General features: G+C 42.1%; 1 protein-coding gene across 2 annotated transcripts in view; it reads right to left on the bottom strand.

Moving 5' to 3' along the window:
* The window catches only part of LOC126248037 (serum response factor homolog), a 257,210-nt gene that overhangs the window by 36,493 nt on the left and 199,841 nt on the right, over positions 1–20,876 (bottom strand). Inside the window, exon 5 of one of the 2 annotated variants that reach the window (XM_049948658.1) lies at positions 2,560–2,694. The exons of the other annotated variant lie outside the window; for it this stretch is intronic. Coding sequence (XP_049804615.1) covers positions 2,560–2,694 — 135 coding nt within the window. The remainder of the gene's footprint in view (positions 1–2,559; positions 2,695–20,876) is intronic. 2 annotated transcript variants of the gene reach the window in all.

Genomic DNA, 20,876 nt, shown 5'->3' with positions numbered 1-20,876 from the left:
GTCTCGTTTGAACTCAGCCAACCATTTCTTGACTCGTGAAAATAAAAAAAAAGCAAATTCCTCAGAAACCTTCACCAACTTTGAATTAATTTCACTTGGCGATAAACAGGCCACACCAAAACTTTTTGATGACGCGGTATTTCTCTCTATACGCACACAAGAAACGCACGCAAGAATGTTTTAAAACGTCATATTAAAATATTTATATGATGAAAAAGTTGATGACTGACGTTCTTAACAACTAAAAAAGCTTCCGAACAGAAACAAAATATGGACTTCCTCTTTCAGATTTTCTGTGGTGAGGTCTTCGCTTGTTTTGGTTGCGGGTGCGATGGCAGCGGAGGAGGTGCCTAAACGGTAACAATTCGTACTTTTAATGAATCTTAGGATTGTTCGCTATTACAGAACTATGTACTGGACCGCGACACGTACCCTTACCGACTGAGCTACCGAGTCGTGCAGTGGTGTGGTGGTTAGTGTTTAACGTCCCGTCGACAACGAGGTCATTAGAGACGGAGCGCAAGCTCGGGTTAGGGAAGGATTGGGAAGGAAATCGGCCGTGCCCTTTCAAAGGAACCATCCCGGCATTTGCCTGAAACGATTTAGGGAAATCACGGAAAACCTAAATCAGGATGGCCGGAGACGGGATTGAACCGTCGTCCTCCCGAATGCGAGTCCAGTGTGCTAACCACTGCGCCACCTCGCTCGGTCGAGTCGTGCAGTAAGAAGCCCCAAGGAGGCAGTACTTCTCATTTCAAATTCACCAGAAGATGTGCATTACCTGCTGCGCTAGGACAACTGGGAGAAATTATATGTCAGAGAAATGGCATAGTGTAGGGATAGTTTCCAGAATGAATCTTTTATAATGGTGCGAGGTCCTATTACGAAACTTTCTGAAAGATTGAAACTAAGTGCCAAACCGGTGAGAGTATTGCCCACGAAAAGAAAGGGTGTTGATTTGTCTGTCGATACCGGCAGTTTTGATTTTTCCAGAAGTTTTATAATTTTTTCGTGATTGTGCTCAGAAACTGTAAACTGGCAGCATTACCTAGACAATCCTGGGAAACTGAGCACATTTATGTAGACATTAATGGGGATTTGGTGGAAACGTATAGGTATCAAACTGAAAATGGAAGCATCTATACCTAACGGGACACCGATTTTGCTATTTCTCGCACGAGCAGAGTACACATTCAGATGAAACAAATGCTGATCTAGTACAATACGCTTCTGAAAAATGGAAGTTCCCAATTTTACGAGCATGGTGAATATCATACGAGAACGTCAGCTGTCGAGTGATGCCTGCTCCATACTGCGAACGAGTCTAGTCACTTATTTGTAATTCTCCCCCAAACATTTCTATCGCTAAAACGAATCGTGTTTCAAAGTCAGGCTCATGGTCTTGTGATAAAGTACGTGCTTGGAAACCGAAAGATTGCGCCATCAAATCCCGGCTGGATCACGGATTTTATTCAGTTTGCCTTTAACCTCTGAATGATGTGAAAGATTCGCCAGGTAACGACACTTGGTTCTGATTCCACGTTGAACTGTAGGTAGGTCCCCTTTCCCCGTTAAGATTACTGGGATAGTTAAGGGTTACGTAAGTCGCTGACGGGGCTTCCGATTGGAAGATCTGCACCAGGCTACAAGAAATTATTATGGATATTCGGGAACGAATAATAATAATAATAGTATAATACATTCGAGGAAAAGTATAATAAGAAGTCGTGATGAAATGAACTTTTAATTTATCGATAAATACTTGTGCATTTTGTATTGAACTCATAGTGGACAACATCTACCGCGAATAATGTACGCTGTATTTGGATTCCTTCTGGAGCATCAACTAAAAGCAGCTTCGTCCACTATTCGTGGTTGCCTGCTTTCCTACCTACTGTATTGAAGACTTCTTCATATTGATACGAGAAGTGATCGCGTTGTTAATGAACGGTTCGTAACAGTTCAGGACGCTCGTTTGTTACTGTAAGCAGCAACGATACTAAATACGAGCCGTTATCAGAACTTTCAACGGCGATCGAAGAATCACAATACGAGTGACTGGCGGAAAATAAAAATAAAAAAAGTGAAGATACTCGAACGCAGAACCGGATGCACAGTCGCACCTTAGCCGGTTGCGTCAACACCATCTGAGGCTGCCGAACTGTATTCACCAGGGTCGTATAATTCTGAACCACGGATTATCGGCCGCATCGTACTAGAGTCGCATCTGCTGCATCTTAGTGTATCTACAGTCGTGCGAAAGATGAGCAAAATAGATGACCCCTTGTGTGTTTATTCAGCACGGATTCACCAGCTACTAAAACGTACTTCCCCTCGTCTTGCTATGACTTCTGTTATAACACCTAGATTTCTTGCAGCACTGAAAATACTGCTCGTCTCTCCCAAAGCTAACGAAACGAGAGCCGGACGCTATTCGTTAGGGGTAGTTAAATACAGAAACGGGTTTCAGGTAGAGGGCTACTGCATATTATACGTACAGTTACAATGGGAAGCATTGCAGCAAAACCTTTTCTTGCTCAAAGAAAGCAGACATCTTACCCGACTCGTGGTGAAGTTGTCCCTGACTGCTTAGGCTGAAGATGACCCCGTTCGGGAGGCCTGAAGGCGAGGCGTACACCATGCCCTGGGACGTCTGGTACATTACACCGGGATACGGGGGCGACACCATGCTCGCTGGAACATTTTCACGACCGCCATAATCCCACAAAAAAAGATAACTGACAAAACAATAAACCAAAATAAAATTCAGTCAAAATCCAGCCTCACTGCAGCAATTCGGCCCGCGCATAAAAAAAGAATTAGAACCTACGCGAAAACACTCAGCACAAAAAACACACGCCGCGCAGCGATCTTACCGTAAACAAAACAGGGAGTTAATATCTGCCTTGTTTTAATTATTGCCGAGGACACAGATAACACCGGAAACATACAACATCCGAAAAAATGCCATTGTGCCCAACAGAAATATAATTTAAAGAAACTTTAGTCTATTAAAAAACTGGCCAGCAACGGTTCATAACAATAGGAGCTAAAGCTACAACAAAAATCAAAGAGTCGGTAGTGGCGATCACGTGGAGTCGTAATCCTCGCAAGGAGAACCATTGTAGAACAGCACGGTATGAAATATACAACGAAATACTCGTCTGAAAACTTAACAACCAAGTCTTGTGATGCGGCAAAGTAAGGCAGGAACTTTTGAGACAGCTGTCGAGTCAAAGGTACATTCTTACTTAGTGAATGAGACATTGTGGTCATACATAAGGTCAATTATGACCCTCTAGGGAGTCAATTAAAAGGCAAAGCCCACTGAAATTCCTGGAGATCAGAATGATCCAGTGCGTTGTTACACATAGCGTCTCGGCGCTATACCACAACAATTACAATACTAAATACAGTTCCCAAGTGGAGTGTGATAAAAAGTACGCCCTACAAAACTCCCTAGCACATTAACAGCGGGACTCGAACCCGGAATCTTGCTTTCCGTATACAACGCCCTTATCGACTGAGATATACAGGCACGACTAACGAGTCAACCTCACAGTCATGGGTAACCCACCTCTTCGCGATATCCTTCCCTCTACGAGGATAAATAACAAGTATGAGAAAGGAATTTGTAGAAATGAAGCTGAGACGACGAGTTGTGAGTCGTGCTCGAATAGCTTTCGGATTCGGGTCTCGTCCGGCGCAAAGTTTTATCTGCCAGGGAGTTTCAAACCACCGCACACTACGCTGCTGAGTGAAAGATTCATTCTGGACAATGTTATATAACCTTCATCACCTCTGAATAAATAACTATCCACTCCTACATAATTTGTTTCCGATAGTTCAACAGAACACACAGATTTATCTACCCCCTCACTGTTTCTTGAGTGGTCAGCTTGGGATGGGGAGGTGCGCACGTACGTCAGCCGTGGTTGTAACTGTGCTAACTCTCTCTTACCTCCCTTGACCACATTGGTTGGCTACCGCGTTACTTCGTTGTTATGAAGCATGGTTATTTGGAAGTCTGTGTTCGGTGTGTCACAGTCACTAGCGTCGCCATCAACTGTGCTAGTACTTATAACTGGTCACGATGGGAAGAACTGAAAGGTGTAAATGATCGCTGTTTATAACGTACCACAACGCTGCAAAGGACGCTGAGACAAAGAATTTGATACGGGACACTTGCCGATTATCGAGCCGGCAAACAACTTCACACTGGCCTACAAAAGCTACCTAACCTAAGCTTCAGCGCATGCGCGTCGAGTGAGATGTTTAATATTGTATCGTCCTTTAACGCCGCCAGCTTTGTCGACCTTACCCGTTTGAAGCTCATTTCTTTTTCTCGCCACAATCGTTTTTGAATATTAAACACAACTTGTTCTCCCACTTACTAATTATAAAATTGATGTTTGTGTACATTTTATATCAACATTTTCTGAAATTTGACAGCGTAAAATTAATAAATCATTTTGTCTCTCCAGCCTAACTACAAGTTGCTTGTACGGGTTCAGTTTAGATCGAAATGTAAACGTAATGATTTTGTGCATAACGATTAAAAAAGCTGTCAAAAAAACCATGGTTGCACACAGTGGTATTAATCAATTCATTACACCAGCAGTTTCAGTCATAAATACATCTGACATCGTAGTCAGATGATTAACAGCTCATAACCATACATCTGATTACGATGTTACCATACACCTGAAAAAGATCAGTTTATGACAAACTGGTGGTTTCATAAATTGATCAGTACAGCTGTGTGCAATCATAATTTTTCAACAATTTTTACAAGCTGTAGATTATCGCCACCTCAAAATACTGTGTTCGAAAAAAATCATTTTTTTTTCATTACCCTCACGGGAAATTTGAAGTTACTAATGTCAATGAAATATAAAATTTCAGTAATTTGATCGAATAAGCTTGTGGAGTAAGAGGGCAAGAGGATATTGCAAATCTCGCTTGGCGCGTATGCGCTGTAGCTTAGGTGGGTTTTGTACGCCAATTTGAGGTTGTCAGTCAGCTTGATGGACCACAAGTGTCCTATATCAAATTCTTTGTCTCGATTTCCCCTACATCACTGTGGTATATTGTAAACAGTTATCGTTCACACTCTCTATGCTCTTTGTCTGTGCCGGTTGACTACGGAAAACCCAAATCAGCTATAACGAGACCAAACATTTTCCCATAGCATCAAACTCGGCTACGTATGAATAGTCTGGGAAAATTCTCCTACAGAAATGAAGGTGAACTACCCATCGAAGTCGTCAAGGGTATTACAGAGGGAGCACGAGCTCACTGGTACATAGACGGATTCGGCCACGAACTTTCTTTGGTAACCATTCTGACATTCGACTTTGAAAAACAACGAAACCATGTAACAGTTTGGTCAGACTAAGATTTTAGCCTCCATCCTCAGAAGCACGAGTTAAATACCTTTCAATCAACGCGAAACAACAAGGGCGAAGAATGTGGCTACGTCACCCTCATTAAGTGCTCTTGCAATCCGCAAATGCCTCGTGAAACTAATTTAACACACTGCACACGGTATAAAGGTTATCACGAATGACGAGAATTTGAGGATCAATCTCTGAGGCAACTGACAGCGGCTGATACAATTATGCTGAAAGTTAACGTCGTATTCGATTGTCGGCTGGAAGAGCCCTAAACGTACGTTCGCCGCCTGATCGAAAAGATAATCCGTCTTTCGTTGATGTTGGCACCTTTTCTACGTGAAATGTGGGTGCTGTGTCGTGAGAGTAATAAACATTTTGTCTAGTGTATGTACACTGAAAACTACACTCCAAATTTCTCAATACTTCAGGTTGAACGAGACTGTACACCGAGGAGACGAAAGTCACGAGTTCGCGATATGAACATACCGGTTCTATCGCATGCACTAGGTATAAAAGGACAGTGCATTGACGAAGCCGTCATTTGTACTCAGGTGATTCCTGTGGAAATGTTTCCGAGGTGATTATGGCAGCACGATGGGAATTAGCAGACTTTGAATGCAGAGTGGTAGTTGGCGCTAGATGCACGATTCATTCCATTTCTGAAATCGTTAGAGAATTCAGTATTCCGAGACCCACAGTGTCAAGAGTGTGCCGAGAATGCCACATTTCAGGAATTACCTTTCGCCACCGACGAGGCAGTGACAAACGGCCTTTACTGAACGACCTAGAGTAGCGGCGTTTGCGTAATTTGCCGGTGCTAAGACACAAGCAACACAGTGTGAAACAGCTACAAAAATCAGTTTCGGACGTACGACGAATGTACCCTGTAGGACATTGCACCGAAGTTTGGCATTAATGGGCTATGGCGGAATATCACCGACACGAATGATTTTGCTAACACCACGACATCGCCTGAGGCGCCTCTCCTGGGCTCGTGACCATATCTTAGACGACTGGAAAACCTTGGACTGGTCAGATGAGTCCCGATTTCAGCTGATGGTAGCGTTCGAGTGTGGAGCAGACCCCACAAAGATATAGATCCAATTTGTCAGAAAGGCACTGTGCAAGCTGGTGGTGGGTTCATAATGGTGTGGGCTGTGTTTACTTGGAATGGACTGGGTCCTCTGGTCCACCTGAATCGATCACTGACTGGAAATGGCTATGTTCGGCTACCTGGAGGCCATCTGCACCCATTCGTGTACTTCATGTTCGCAAACAACGATGTAATTTTTATGGATGACAATGCGCCCAGTCATTAGGCTACAATTGTTCGCAATTGGTATGAAGAACATTCTGGACAGTTTGAGGGAATGCCACGGCCACCCAGATCGCCCACCACATATGCCATCAAATAGTTATGGAACATAACCGAGAGGTCAGTTCGTGCACCAAATCCTGCTCCAGCAACGCTTTCGCAATTACGGACGGCTATAGAGACAGCATGGCTCAATGTTTCTGCAGGGAACTTGCAAAGACATTGAGTCCATGTCACGTCGAGTTGCTGCACTACGCCGGGCAACACGATATTAGGAGATATGCGGAAAGAGCAGCCGAAAAGTAGGAGCTCATAAAAAAAATTCTGGTTGTAGACCGACCACCTGGCAATCGGATTTTTGTAATTTTTTGTATTTATGGTTTGTGAAGTTCAGAACTTAAATATCAGTCATCCAAAGCAGTTCGATGCAACTCTCGAAAACTAGAAAAAGTCGGCTTTGAAGATTTACGAGGAACTTTAATTTACTGAAGTTAAGGCTACTATCACGACAGGCCGCGTAGGTCCGTCGGTAATGTCGCACAATTGTCTTTTTTGTTTTACTTTTTGTTCAATTCGAATATCTACATCATTTACATATAAAATTAATCCAATATATTCCAATTAACGCAAATTTAATAATTTTTAAGAATATGCACACAGTTTCTAATTCCACACTGCACACACAGCAAATATAAATTCTTAAATTTAGATATTTTCTAAAAGACTGTTAATAAAGATTGTTTAAATTAAAAAACGTTACACACTTATTAACAATATTTTATACAATATCGATCTTTAAGAATCAATATTTGCAATGAAAAGTGTCATTTGCATGTGATACGTAATTAGAGATAAGAAGACAAATTTTTTCATAAAAAATGATGTAGGCATTCTAAATGAACGAAAAAATAAAACGAATAGAGACCATAATGAGATTCGAACCAGCGAGCCGTTCATTCGCCAATTACCATTCTCCAACGCTATCCAGTAAGCCACGCGGACCGTCGTAAAAATCGCCTTAATTTATTGAATTTAAGTTCCTCGGAAAACTTTAACGTTGATTTTCTGGAGCCTCGCAACAAACTGTTTTTGCTGACATACACTTGCGATCAAAAGTATCCGGACACCCCCAAAACCGGCCGGTGTGGCCGATCGGTTCTAGGCGCTTCAGTCTGGAACCGCACGACCGCTACGGTCGCAAGTTCGAATCCTGCCTCGGGCACGGATGTGTGTGATGTCCTTAGATTAGTTAGGTTTAAGTACTTCTAAGTAGCAGCAGCGCGGTTCCCGACTTAAGCGCCTAGAACCGCTCGGCCACAGAGACCGGCTATCCACACTCCTAAACATCCCTAGGTCCGTCCACTGTTTACAATGTGACAGTGAAGTGGAAATTTGAAGGGACACGTAAAGCACAAAAGCGAACAGGCCGACCTCCTCTGTTAACTGACAGAGACCGCCGACAATTGAAGAGGGTCGTAATGTGTAATAGGCAGACATCTAGCGTAAGGAGTCTAAACATTGGACGATTGAACAGTGGTAAGACGTTGTGTGGAGTGACGAATCACGGTGCACAATGTGGCGATCCGATGGCAGCGTGTGGGTATGGTGAATGCTTCGTGAACGTCATCTGCCAGCGTGTGTAGTGCCATCAGTAAAATTCTGAGGCTGTGGTGTTACGATGTGGTCGTGTTTTTCATGGAGGGGGCTTGCACCCCTTGTTGTTTTGCGTGGCACTATGACAGCACAGGCCTACATTGATGTTTTAAGCACCTTCTTGCTTCCCACTGTTGAAGAGCAACTAGGGGATGGCAATTTCATCTTTCAACACGATCGAGCACCTGTTCATAATGCACGGCCTGTGGCGGAGTGGTTGTACGACAATAACATTCCTGTAAAGGATTGGCCTGCACAGACTCCTGACCTGAATCCTATAGAACACCTTTGGGATGTTAGGGAACGACGACTTCGTGCCAGGCCTCACCATACCGCTCCTTAGTGCAGCACTCCGTGAAGAATGGCCGCGCGGCATTAGTCAAAAATGGTTCAAATGGCTCTGAGCACTATGGGACTCAACATCTTAGGTCATAAGTCCCCTAGAACTTAGAACTACTTAAACCTAACTAACCTAAGGACATCACACACACCCATGCCCGAGGCAGGATTCGAACCTGCGACCGTAGCAGTCCCGCGGTTCCGGACTGCAGGGCCAGAACCGCTAGACCACCGCGGCCGGCGCGGCATTAGTCGAGCGGTCTAGGGCGCTGCCGTCATGGACTGTGCGGCTGGTCCCGGCGGAGGTTCGAATCCTCCCTCGGGCGTGTGTGTGTGTGTGTGTGTGTGTGTGTGTGTGTGTGTGTGTGTGTGTGTGTCCTTAGGATAATTTAGGTTAAATAGTGTGTAAGCTTAGGGACTGATGACCTTAGCAGTTAAGTCCCATAAGATTTCACACACATTTGAACATTTTTTGAAGAATGGGCTACCATTCACCAAGAAACCTTGCAGCTGTTGTTGATAATTCATCCGGGTTATATGACCGTGGTCCATGGAATACTTCTATTCCTAACGTTTCGTCCAATACTACGTTGGACATCCTCAGAGGTATGGCTGGTCCTGTTGAGTCCTGCCGACTGACTCAACCAACCATACCCCTGAAGCCATATAACCCGGAAGAATTATCAACAGTACCATCCGGTCGTGAAAGCCTTCATTGTATGAAAACCTTGCAGCACCTGATTGACCGTATGCCTGCAAGAGTGGAAGCTGTCATCGAGGCTAAGGGTGGGCCAAAACCATATTGAATTCCAGCATTACCGATGGAGGGAGCCACGAACTTTCAAGTCATTTTTAGCCAGGTGTCCGGATACTTTTGATCACATAATGTATCTGAGCTCTGAACTTCAGGTACCATAAGTATAAAAATGTGCAATATTCCGATTGCTGGGTGATCTCCATGTCAGTCCGACAGCAGCGCCCCTAAGAATTCTTTAAGAGAAAGTTCTTAACGCCAGTTGTTGCAATCTGTACATATCTCTTGTCCTAGCACGTTAGAGAGCCTAGAGAAATATTCAGAAACGAACAAATCAACGCAATTTTCTCCTGTCCGTAGTAAAATCGACCACCTGTACTCAAAACTCTGTTTCCAGTCACAGCCGAAGTTTGGAAGTGCACTACAATTAGTTTTCCTGCCCTTTCTATTCCTATCTGAAAGTTTGAACGATATGTGGAGGGAGCAAAATATTTTATCAAACACTAATAATCCTCGAAATGATTCCAATTGCAGTAGGCTGTCGTCTTTGCAAGTACTGGGGGTTAGAGTCACAGCGCAAAATGCTCATGCATCAAGTAAACATACATGGTAAGTACTAACAACGCAAACTTAGTTACAGAACGACGTTTTATTTCTTCTTCTGCCACTGAATGTTAACACGCTTACTTTCCCGCGTTTAAGATAATGTGACATTCATTACAGCACATCCTTTCTACCTACCACGATACGCAGCCCGAAATTTGTTAAAAATTTCTATCTATGATTTTTCTGGGTAAGGAACATCACTGCCCCATTATAATCGTTATCAGATGGTTCGTTCACATAAACAGTGAATAAAGAATTTTCGTTTGTTCCTTTGCGATACCACAAGAAATTGATGTGATGGTACATAAGAGGAACTTTTGCGGTAAATCGAATGTAAAATTAAAATATTGACAGGGCAACAGCTCGAAGGCTCCGCGAATAAAAGTTAATGCACTATACATTCAGTATTTTCTTTGTGCGATGGACTGGAAAGTAACCAGTAACAATATCTCTACGACCGAAGTAACAATAAATGTATCTACATCTACGTACATACCCCGCTGGCCACCGTATGGTACATGGCGGAGGGTACCTTGTAGAACTATCAGTCGTTTCCTTTATTTTTTCACTCGAAATGGAGCAAGGGAAAAACGATTATCTGTGGCGTGAGGCATTTAAAACTGTTTTTGAAATATCTTGAAAAACTACAAATCGGATTTTAAAAAGGGACATCCAATGACCCCCAAGCTCTACCTCCTGCCTCACCCCCAGGGGGGCGAGTGGGAGTCAATTTTGAAATCTTACATAGGAACCCCCATTGTTTTTTACTCCAGATTCGGATTCACATAGAAGAAATAGGTAACTTCTCAATTTAACATTTTTTCATTCGGTGATAGATGGCGCTGTAATCGACAAAAAGCAAAATGGGTTTAAGACAGTTGGCAATATTAATCTTTCAAGAAATACACATTAGATTAGGATCAAAGGGCGTCAGAAAGGTAGTTATCCTAACATTTTTAACGAAAAAAAAGCACTTGATTCTCCACAACATAATACATTACTTTGTCCACGCTATTGGAGTAATTTCTTTCACAGCTGTCGCTGTAATGTAAAGCAGTTAAAACATTTGATTGGTTTGTTTATCAATGAATTAAATAGTACTTTTAGTGTTACCCAGGAAAAACGACGTGGACGCAGTATATTTCGTTCCCTACGGGGTGCTTCAATGTGTTCTACAGAATCAAGATTTTCTGCTATAAAAACAGATTTCACATTAAAGCTTTTAGAATAACTGCCTTTTAATCACCTGGGATCTTAATCTTATGTGTATTTCTTGAGTTATCATTTTACAATCGTTTTAACCCATTTAGATTCTTGTTGATTACAGCGCCAACTATCACGCAACGAAAAAAAAAGTTAAACACGACAGTTATGTATTTTTCCGCGGAGAATCCGAATTCGCAATAAAGAAAATGGGGACGGGGGTGATGCCGGGAGGTGAGGTTTGGTGTCATTTGATGTAACCCTTCAAGACTAAAAACTTTTATTACATCCTTTTTTAATTCGATTTGTAGTTTTCCAGGTACTTTCAAGAACAAATTTAAATGACTCACTCTGTATATGGCTCCGTACGAGCCCTAATTTATCTTGTCTTCGTAGTCCTTCCGCGACATGTACGTTGTCGGTGGCAGAATCGTTCTGCAGTCAGCTCCAAATGCCTGTTGCAATTTTCTGAACAGTGGATCGCATACGATACCTGCCTATTTACTGCATTAGTTAAGAGAATATTAGATGCAAAACAAAAGCATATGTTGATACAATTTATAGATGAAACCCAACGTAAAAAAAATTCACAATCACATACATCTTGACGCAGATTGATGAAGATCGTCGTAAAGTTACACGACGAGTCAAGTCGAAACTATTACAAACTACAGCACACAGTAAACAAAATAACAAATTATACTTCCAACCATGAAACTCTACCACTGTCCTTTCCAGCATAGCGCTTACCGAGGTTCCGAAAGTACCTATGCTTCTATCGGTCAATACATTCAGAAGCCGGCAATAATCATAGCAGTCATCTACCCGAAGTAACAATATTTATCCTACGATCTACTTGAATCAAATTCATATGTAAACACATTTACTACAACTCCTCATCACACTTTAAAGATTCAGAGACGTATGGAAAAACAAATTTTGCTTTTAAACAAAAAGTCGATTTCCTGTAATCGAGTTCAGATAGCTTCATTCTACAAGTGACGCGATGTGCATCACTAAGTACTTCATGGTTGAAATTTCGAAGAGAGTCAAATTCAAAAATGGCTCTGAGCTCTATGGGACATCTGAGGTCATCAGTCCCCTAGACTTAGAACTAATTAAACCTAACTAAACTAAGGACATCACACACATCCATGCCCGAGGCAGGGTTCGAACCTGCGACCGTAGCAGCAGCGCGGTTCCGGACTGAAGCGCCTAGAACCGCACGGCCACAACGGCCGGCTCGAAAAGAGTCAAGCAACGTATTATTACTTTCCACTTGCATCTTGCGAGTGACCCCGACTGTATGGTTCAAATGGCTCTGAGCACTATGGGACTTAACATCTATGGTCATCAGTCCCCTAGAACTTAGAACTATTTAAACCTAACTAACCTAAGGACAGCACACAACACCCAGCCATCACGAGGCAGAGAAAATCCCTGACCCCGCCGGGAATCGAACCCGGGAACCCGGGCATGGGTAGCGAGAACGCTACCGCACGACCACGAGATGCGGGCCGACCCCGACTGTAACATCAGAGAAACCGTAGTTGATTATGTAGGTTTGCAGAAAGTCGTTCATCCCACACCATCCGCGAGTGGAACAGGGATGGCATAAAAGTTATTGGTATATAGAAAGCATCCTAAGATGGCTTACGGATAACATATGTAAAGACGTGTTGTTATTTTTGTATAAATGATGCTCGAAGCTGTGTATACCAGTGACAACGGCCTGCTTATCAACCAAGAAAGAAGAAAGGGAGAGCGATAATGTCCCAGTAATTTCAGACTAGGCGGAGCATAACTGGCTGCTGCAGAAAGCTCAGCACGTGTTAAGTGATTTGAAAGACAAATCATCTAGCACGAAGAAGATACAGCCTAACCTTACCAACACAAATACCATAAAACATCTGCACCTTCATCGTCGCCAAGCAGTAACCTTAGTGATTTCATCATCCCTCATTCAGGTTCGGTTCACCTCACACGCATCTGCTAAGAATGTTGTCAGTAAGATATTTATCTCCGGGAAGATTATTATTTTGCACTCAAGAAATAGAACTCGTCTCCCAAGACACGTTGACTTATGTGAATGAAGAGTAGTAGAGTACCTATCATTGCGATGATTTTGACGTGCGCAGTTTAACAACCCACAACGATTAAAAAAACAATATAGCTCGACGGGAAGGAGCAAATGGAAGGCAACAGAAAGCAGGAAACGCACAATAGAAACGTAGCACATCATGCAAAAGCTGAGGGATAGTGAAGCGAATTATTGGATTTGTCGATTGCTGTGACAGTGACAGTAACAAGAAGAAAGTGTATCCACCTGGTACTTGTCTTTCGACACCCCGCCTCTAATTCGTCAAATCAGAAGACAGCACTGTCTAGCTGTTTTGTGGTTCTTAGATGCTCTTTGAATTTCTAATGAAACTGCGCCGGGATTAACTACGTTCATCAACGGAAATGTAAAGGTAGGGGAGATTTAAGAAATTAAGAGCAAACTGACAAATGAAATACACTAACACAAGAAAAATGACGCACCACAGATAAATTATCCCAATGGAACGGAAATCGGTAGACGTTATGTACATGTACAGACAAACAAATGATTCCAATTTCAGAAAAACTGAATGATTTATTGAAGAGAAAGAGTTTCACATATTGAGTTGATACAGTAGCTGGATGTCCTGCTGAGTGATATCGTGCCAAATTCTGTCTAATTGGCAAGTTAGATCGTCAACATCCCGAGATGGTTGAAGGGCCGTGCCTATCTCAGAATGTTCTCAATTGGACGGAGATCCGACGACCTTGCTGGCCAAGCACGAAAACAAGCAGTGGAAACTCTCGCCATGTGCGGCCGGGCATTATTTTACTGAAATGTAAGCCCCGGATGGCTTGCCATTAAGGGCAGCACAACGGGGCGTAGAATATCGTAGACTACTGCTATTCTGTAAAGGTGCCACGGATGACATCCAAAGGGATCCTACTATGGCACCCCAGACCATCACTCCTGGTTATCGTGTCGTCTGGAGGGTGAGAGGTTGGCCGGGCCGGCTCCAGACACGTCTTCGGCCTGGATCTCAGAACTGTCTTCGAAATGAGCCCCGAGGACCTGCGAAGTCGAGTCTTCGGCTCAATATCCCTCACTACATCCAACAACTCTATCAATCCATGCGAAGCCGAATACCTGCTTACATTAGGGCCATATGTGGACCAACGTGTTACCAACTCGTTCAATTAGTCAAGCTCACTCTGTCTTGAAGTAAACATCCAATTTTTCTAAAATTGTAGTCTTTCGTTTGTCTGTAAATGCACATCATATGTACCGAGTTCCGTCCCAATCGTATAACTCCTTCGTGGCGCGTCGTTTTGGTTGTCTTAGAGTTTACAGGAGTCTCAAACGCAGCGGAACTGATACAGTGGTCTAAGCGGGGTGAAAAGCATAAATATATGCGATTGGCTTTCATTCTTGCGTTGCCTTAATTGCAGGTAATTTTATGTCGTCGTCTTCCAGAGCATACTCTGGACATTTCACTGTTTTTAACGTTTCTGGCGATTAATCCCCAATCGGGTAATGAAACAGTGATGGGTCCTTCCACCTACTTATGAGCAATACGTTACAGTTTTTAGACTGAGAAGTAGCTCTGCTGCCTGCACCAAATGTCTATCTTCTGAAGGTTTCCCTGCATTTCGCGACAATTTCATGGCACTGAGATTTCCCCGTATACAACTGGATCATCTGCAAATCACCTCGTGTAACTTCCATCTCAAATAACGAGGGTTTTCAAAAATATACAAAACAGAAGGAAACAAATGTAGATATACCTTTAAGTGTGAAATTGTAAAAAAAAAAAAAAAAAAAAAAAAAAGGGATTATCAGTCTGTTCTGTTACATTATGAACGGAAAATTGACTGCTTTTAAAATCTGCGGACACGGCGAAACCTCTTGAGCATAACTGGAAAGCACATCACTGAACTTCAAATGCAAGCACAGCAAAATTGGAAACACTATACTATGGCAAAATTATTAGCTACTTCCGACTACACACACTGGTATGGGAAACTTACGGACGTAAGTACTCGCATATGTGTCACTGCCGAGGAACACAGCTCGTTGAAACTTGGACCATAAATAGAAACAACTGCTTCAGTATAGTACAGAAGGTAACCGAAAGGTATACGTCATTAGACGGACGGAAACGACACTTTTATTCAAAGACAATCATTACACTGAAGTCACCGCTATTCATAATGGTCCCCTGGACATTACAAAGAGCTGGGCACGGTTCTTAATATGGTGTGTGATCACCACAAACTGCAATGCACGATCTGCAACATGCCCCATCTGGTCACACGCTGGCAAGGGGTTATTGTCGCAGGGCGTTCAATTCCTACACCAATGAGGTTGACAATTGCTGAATAGTCGTCGGTGAATGTGGACGTGCTGCAATACCTAACCACAACGCATCCCACGTGCTCGATGGGATTTAAGTCGAGAGAACGGGTATGCAGTCCATTCGACGAATATCCTCTCCTTCCGAGAGCTCCTCCATCAGCACAGTTCGATGTGGTCGCCCACTGTTGACCAGTGACTGTATAGTGTCCGAAGATTTGGAGATCAGTTCACCCGTGCTATATTATTCCTCACCACGCTATAGCACCTGTTCGTTGGTCTAGTCCCTACGTTCTTGGCATCATCGCAAACGGTGCCGCCGAAGAGTGGGTGTCAACAGAACAACGTACTCGTCGCCGGGCAAAGATACCACCGCCATGCCACTGTGGAGCGTAAGTTAACGTGCCTTGCGGTGCTGTCAAATAAGGTTGCAACTGCGCCCGCTGATTGACGTGGGTCCTTTCTTGCCGGCTGCGCAATGTTGGGCTTCATCTGCTGCTTTAGTTGACTGTGGTCGATCACCACCTCTCCTTGGGCAGCAATGTCTGTGGTTCGGAACGCTGCCTGTGCAGGTGACAATGCTGTGAGCAATACCAAACTCCTAAGCTACACGCGTCACACTTCGTCCTTTTTCCTCTTTCCCAAAGATTCTTCCCCATATTAAGTCACGCAAATGTTATCTCCGGGCCATTTTGTAATGACGAACACCACCAAATTGCACCGAAATTGCTCGCCGATTGCCAAATACGTTTTTTTTCCGTTACTTCAACTTTCTCGTGTTGTGGTGCCACCCTTTGATGCTATAGTCAACGTTGACCTTACGCCATGTGACGTCCCAGCTTTCTGTCCACGATTGGGTGACCTCTGGCAACATTCTCCCGCACTTTCATTTATTTCCATCGAGTTAATATGTTACGTTACTTTAACTATCTCAGCCTTAAGTTTTGTAGTGCAGTGTATTAGCACCTTCGACACAAATTCCTGGTCTGTGCTTCTCGGAAACCAAGAATGAAAATAATTTCGATAAACATCTTCACCTATTAACATTTATTAGAGAACGAAAGCTATATTCAACAACGAATGAAACAATGATAGTAAACCTAAGTGAGTCACTCTGAATGCGGTGCCCCAAATCCGTATACTGTGTGACCAAAAGCTTCCGGGGCTACACATTAGAAGGCGGAAAAAATTTTTTCAGGCGGTACGAAGTCTTCAATGAGGAATGCGTGTGAGGCATGTGTTTGAAAATGCCGCCGGCAGCGGAGGCCGAGCGGTTCTAGGCGCTTCAGTCCGGAACCGCACGAATGCTCCGGTCGCAGGTTCGAATCCTGCCTAGGGCATGGATGTGTGTGATGTCCTTAGGTTAGTTAGGTTTAAGTAGTTCTAAGTTCTAGGGCACTGATGACCTCAGATGTTAAGTCCCATAGTGCTCAGAGCCATTTGAAAATGCCTTACCTTTCATAATAAACAACTACCTAAACTAGCATCGCTACTGCCAAAACAATAACCCTCAAAACACTATAAGCGACAGGAGTGTGACATGATCCACACAGTCAAATGCCATGGAGAGATAACAGAAAATATCAACTGGCGTAAATTTGTTATTTAGGGCTTGTACTATTTGATGGGTAACTGTGTAGATTGCATTCTCAGTCGAGTAACCCTTCCGGAATCCGAACTGTGACATGCTGCGTAAATTATTTTCACTTAAATGTGAGACTACTCTTGAATACACAACTTTTTCGAATATTTTAGAAAATGAAGGCAGCAATGAGATCGGTCTATAATTGTTTAAGTTACTCTTGTCCCCTTTCTTATGAAGAGGTTTGACAATTGCGTATTTCAATCTGTCTGGAAAAATTCCCTGTGCCAGCGAAGCATTACATATATCGCTAAGGATTCCACTTATTAAATTATATCAACATTTCAAAATTCTGTTAGAGACTCCATCAACATCACATGAGCTCTTGTTTTTCAGTATATTTATAATTCCCTTAATTTCATTGGGGGGATGTTGGTGCTATTTCTGAAGGCCTAAAGTCCGGATGAATGACATTTTTAACATTTTTTTTTTTTTTTTGGCTTCTTCAACTGAACCCTTTAACCCGATTTTTGTGCTACATTCAGAAAGTGATTGTTAAAAATCTTGCAACTTGTGAATTATAAACTCATAACATCATCATTTAGCTTTACTGCTATGGTATGCTGTGCACTGTCAGGCTGCCCCGTCTTCCGTTTGACAATATTCCGTATAGTTTTAATCTTACTATCCGCATTATTAATTTCTGTCAGAACACATAAGCTTCTCGACTTCTTAATGATTTTCCGAAAATATTACAGTATCTTTTGTAGTAAGCAAGTAACGTCAGATCCTGACTTATTCTGCTCTGTCCATATATTTCCCTCTTCTTACATGATATCTTAATTCCCTTAGTAATCCATGGCTTATTGACTTTGTAATGGCGTTTTTGGATAACATTTCAGGAAAGCAACTCTCAAATATTGAGACAAATTTACGGTGGAATAAATTGAATTTGGCATCAGCATCATTTTCTATATATATTTCATCCTATTTTACCTCTTCTAGGCTGCACTTAAAAGCTCTGTATCCTGTTCGCATTATTAAGTCTCCCTGCCTTGTATGAACCTGCCTGAATCCTTTAAGGTGCTATATGTGTTATTACCATTAACTGTGCATCATGATCAGATAGCCCATTAACAACTGGGTACACATTAATTGTTTCTGCCTGAGTACTGTCTATGAAAATGTTATCGATAAGTGACTTATCCTGCTGCACACGATATGGAAAATTTACAACAGATACGAGATTGAAACAACCAAACAAAGATTCTAATTCATTTTTCCTACCCGTATCTTTTAAGAAATCTACATTAAAATCCACTAACTGCTTCTTTTTGTCTGGCAGATAGCTCAATAATGCCTCAACATTTTTCATGAATAGCTGAAAGTTACCTTGAGGTGATCTGTAGATTGTGACAATTACTATAGCAGTATATTGCAGTAGCAACTCACAAGCAGATGCTTCAAGGACCTGATCTACACAAAAACTATTTCCGACCTTACCCACTGAACGATATTCACGAGAATGCCCCACGAAAATAAGCTGATCATAAAGCTCTGGGAATGTCATGCAACTTACAATCAACAAAACGATCGTTTTCTTAAATGCAGTTACCGGGAGATCATCATTTAGATTTTCGTACTAAAGTTAACAGCAACGATTCTGACTAACCACCTGAGCTTTTCTGATGTCACGAAGTTTAGTCTGTCGCCCGTACATTTTAATATCAACTCTTACAAAAGTGGAAATTTTTACTTCACACTTGTTGAAACATATCATACGAAACATGAATAAACATTTGTTTATTTGCCGATTTTAATGTTACGTTCTGGGCACAGTAACATCAGCTTATGGACAACGCTTTGCCATTTTTATGCGCATATTGATTTTCTAGATAAATTATTATATTTCCAAGATGTTTAAAGCTTTTTACTTGTTGTGCTTTCCTGTTGTAATAATGTTTAAGGTTTGATTTTCATTTTACAGTACAGATTTTTATGTTACTGTTCCCAGAACGTAACATTAAAATCTGTACTGAAAAATGAAAATCGAACATTTAAGACTAAACAGTATTATAACAACATAGCACAACAAGTAAAAAGCTTTAAACATCTTGGAAATAAAATAATTTACCTAGAAGATGAATACGCGCATAAAAACAACTTGTAAAATTTCAATGTGTGTGGCACTGTAAACGGAATTTAAAAAACAAAAGACGCAGAATGAAAATAAATTTAAATTTATAAAACTGTGGTAGTAGATCTCTACGGCAGTGGGACCTGACCCCTTACCAGACAACAGAAAAATAAGATCCAAGCGTCTGAAATGAGATTTCTAACGTCTGTGACGTGATTTACAAAATTAAGTAAATAATGATATATTAAAAAGTTGAACCAAACTTGAGAGAGAAATGGACAGACCAGGTGCAGAATGCCAGAGCGATAATTAACACAATAAATCATGAAATATGTAATACACGGAAGTAGTCTTTGAAGAACCAAGAAGAGATGACACGAATGAGGTTGATCCAGTAAGACAGTACAGACCATCACATCAAATCAAATCCCTTCAAAGTGAAGTTGATGAAACCACCTGAGAATATAAATGAATTTGATAACCTTCGAGATGTCTGTATTCTCCCTCTAATCCAACAGCGAAATTTATGGAGATGAGACGTATCTGAATTAAAAGATATGTGGAGTAATTCTGTAGTTCCTTACTTCCCTGTGTCATTACTGTTGGGCAAACAAACTTTCCGAGGACATATCAGATTATGGGATGACTTTACGAAAACCTTAAAAATATTACCTCGTTTAAATATGAAAGTTAACTAAAAAAAGCTTTAAGAAATCGATAGAAGAAGAATAGGTGTTTTAGCCGAGTGTAATGGTTTGGTATTACAATTAAGAATTACTTGAATATCAACCACGTCTTCAAAGAGCATCGCAGTTACTTTGACTTGCAGTACTCAAGACGAATGCTTTTAGATCTACCGAGAACAAACTTACCAGCAAAGCCTTGAATAAAATGAAACACTTACGTTCACCTAGAAATGCTCCCTGATACTTACTATGAATGTAGAGTTTGTACTGAGCATTTTGAACACTGCGGTCGCAAAATTCAACACTCTAACTGTGCGCAGAGACGTGAGATTCGACTCGATATCCTCGGACGCTCACTGCTATGGGCGCCTAGCCACGCAAGCGGGCACTCGGTAAGTGGTACACGACGCCGTCCTATGAAGTCAGACGCGCTGTAAACGAGGTGACAAATGAGTCCGGACGGAAGCGGTCGTTGCGTCCACAGATAGCAGCTTCTCTCACTGAGACCGGCTAAGCCTCTGTGTTGAATTCAAGAGTAAGTTCATGAGCGACAGAGTCAAGTTTATAAATTAAACAGCTCCAATTAAACTCCTCCACTCTCTTCCTAGTCACAAACAGAATGCAGAGCCTACCGACTCATTTGTATTATGATAGCGCTCTGCTCATAGTTTTAACTCCTCTCACCTTCAGCTGTTCAAACTGCTACCCTGTCGCTGGAACTCTTCCAATAAACGATAGGGAATTTCTACGAGATATATAATAGAAACTTCCAATTAATGACCACGACGAAATGTGTTAACAAAAAAATTGCC

The sequence above is a fragment of the Schistocerca nitens genome, chromosome 3 (genome assembly GCF_023898315.1).
Source record: "Schistocerca nitens isolate TAMUIC-IGC-003100 chromosome 3, iqSchNite1.1, whole genome shotgun sequence".
NCBI classification, from domain to species: domain Eukaryota; kingdom Metazoa; phylum Arthropoda; class Insecta; order Orthoptera; family Acrididae; genus Schistocerca; species Schistocerca nitens.
The sequence above is the reverse complement of the archived record's forward strand: the minus strand, read 5'-3'. Positions and strand labels throughout refer to the sequence as shown.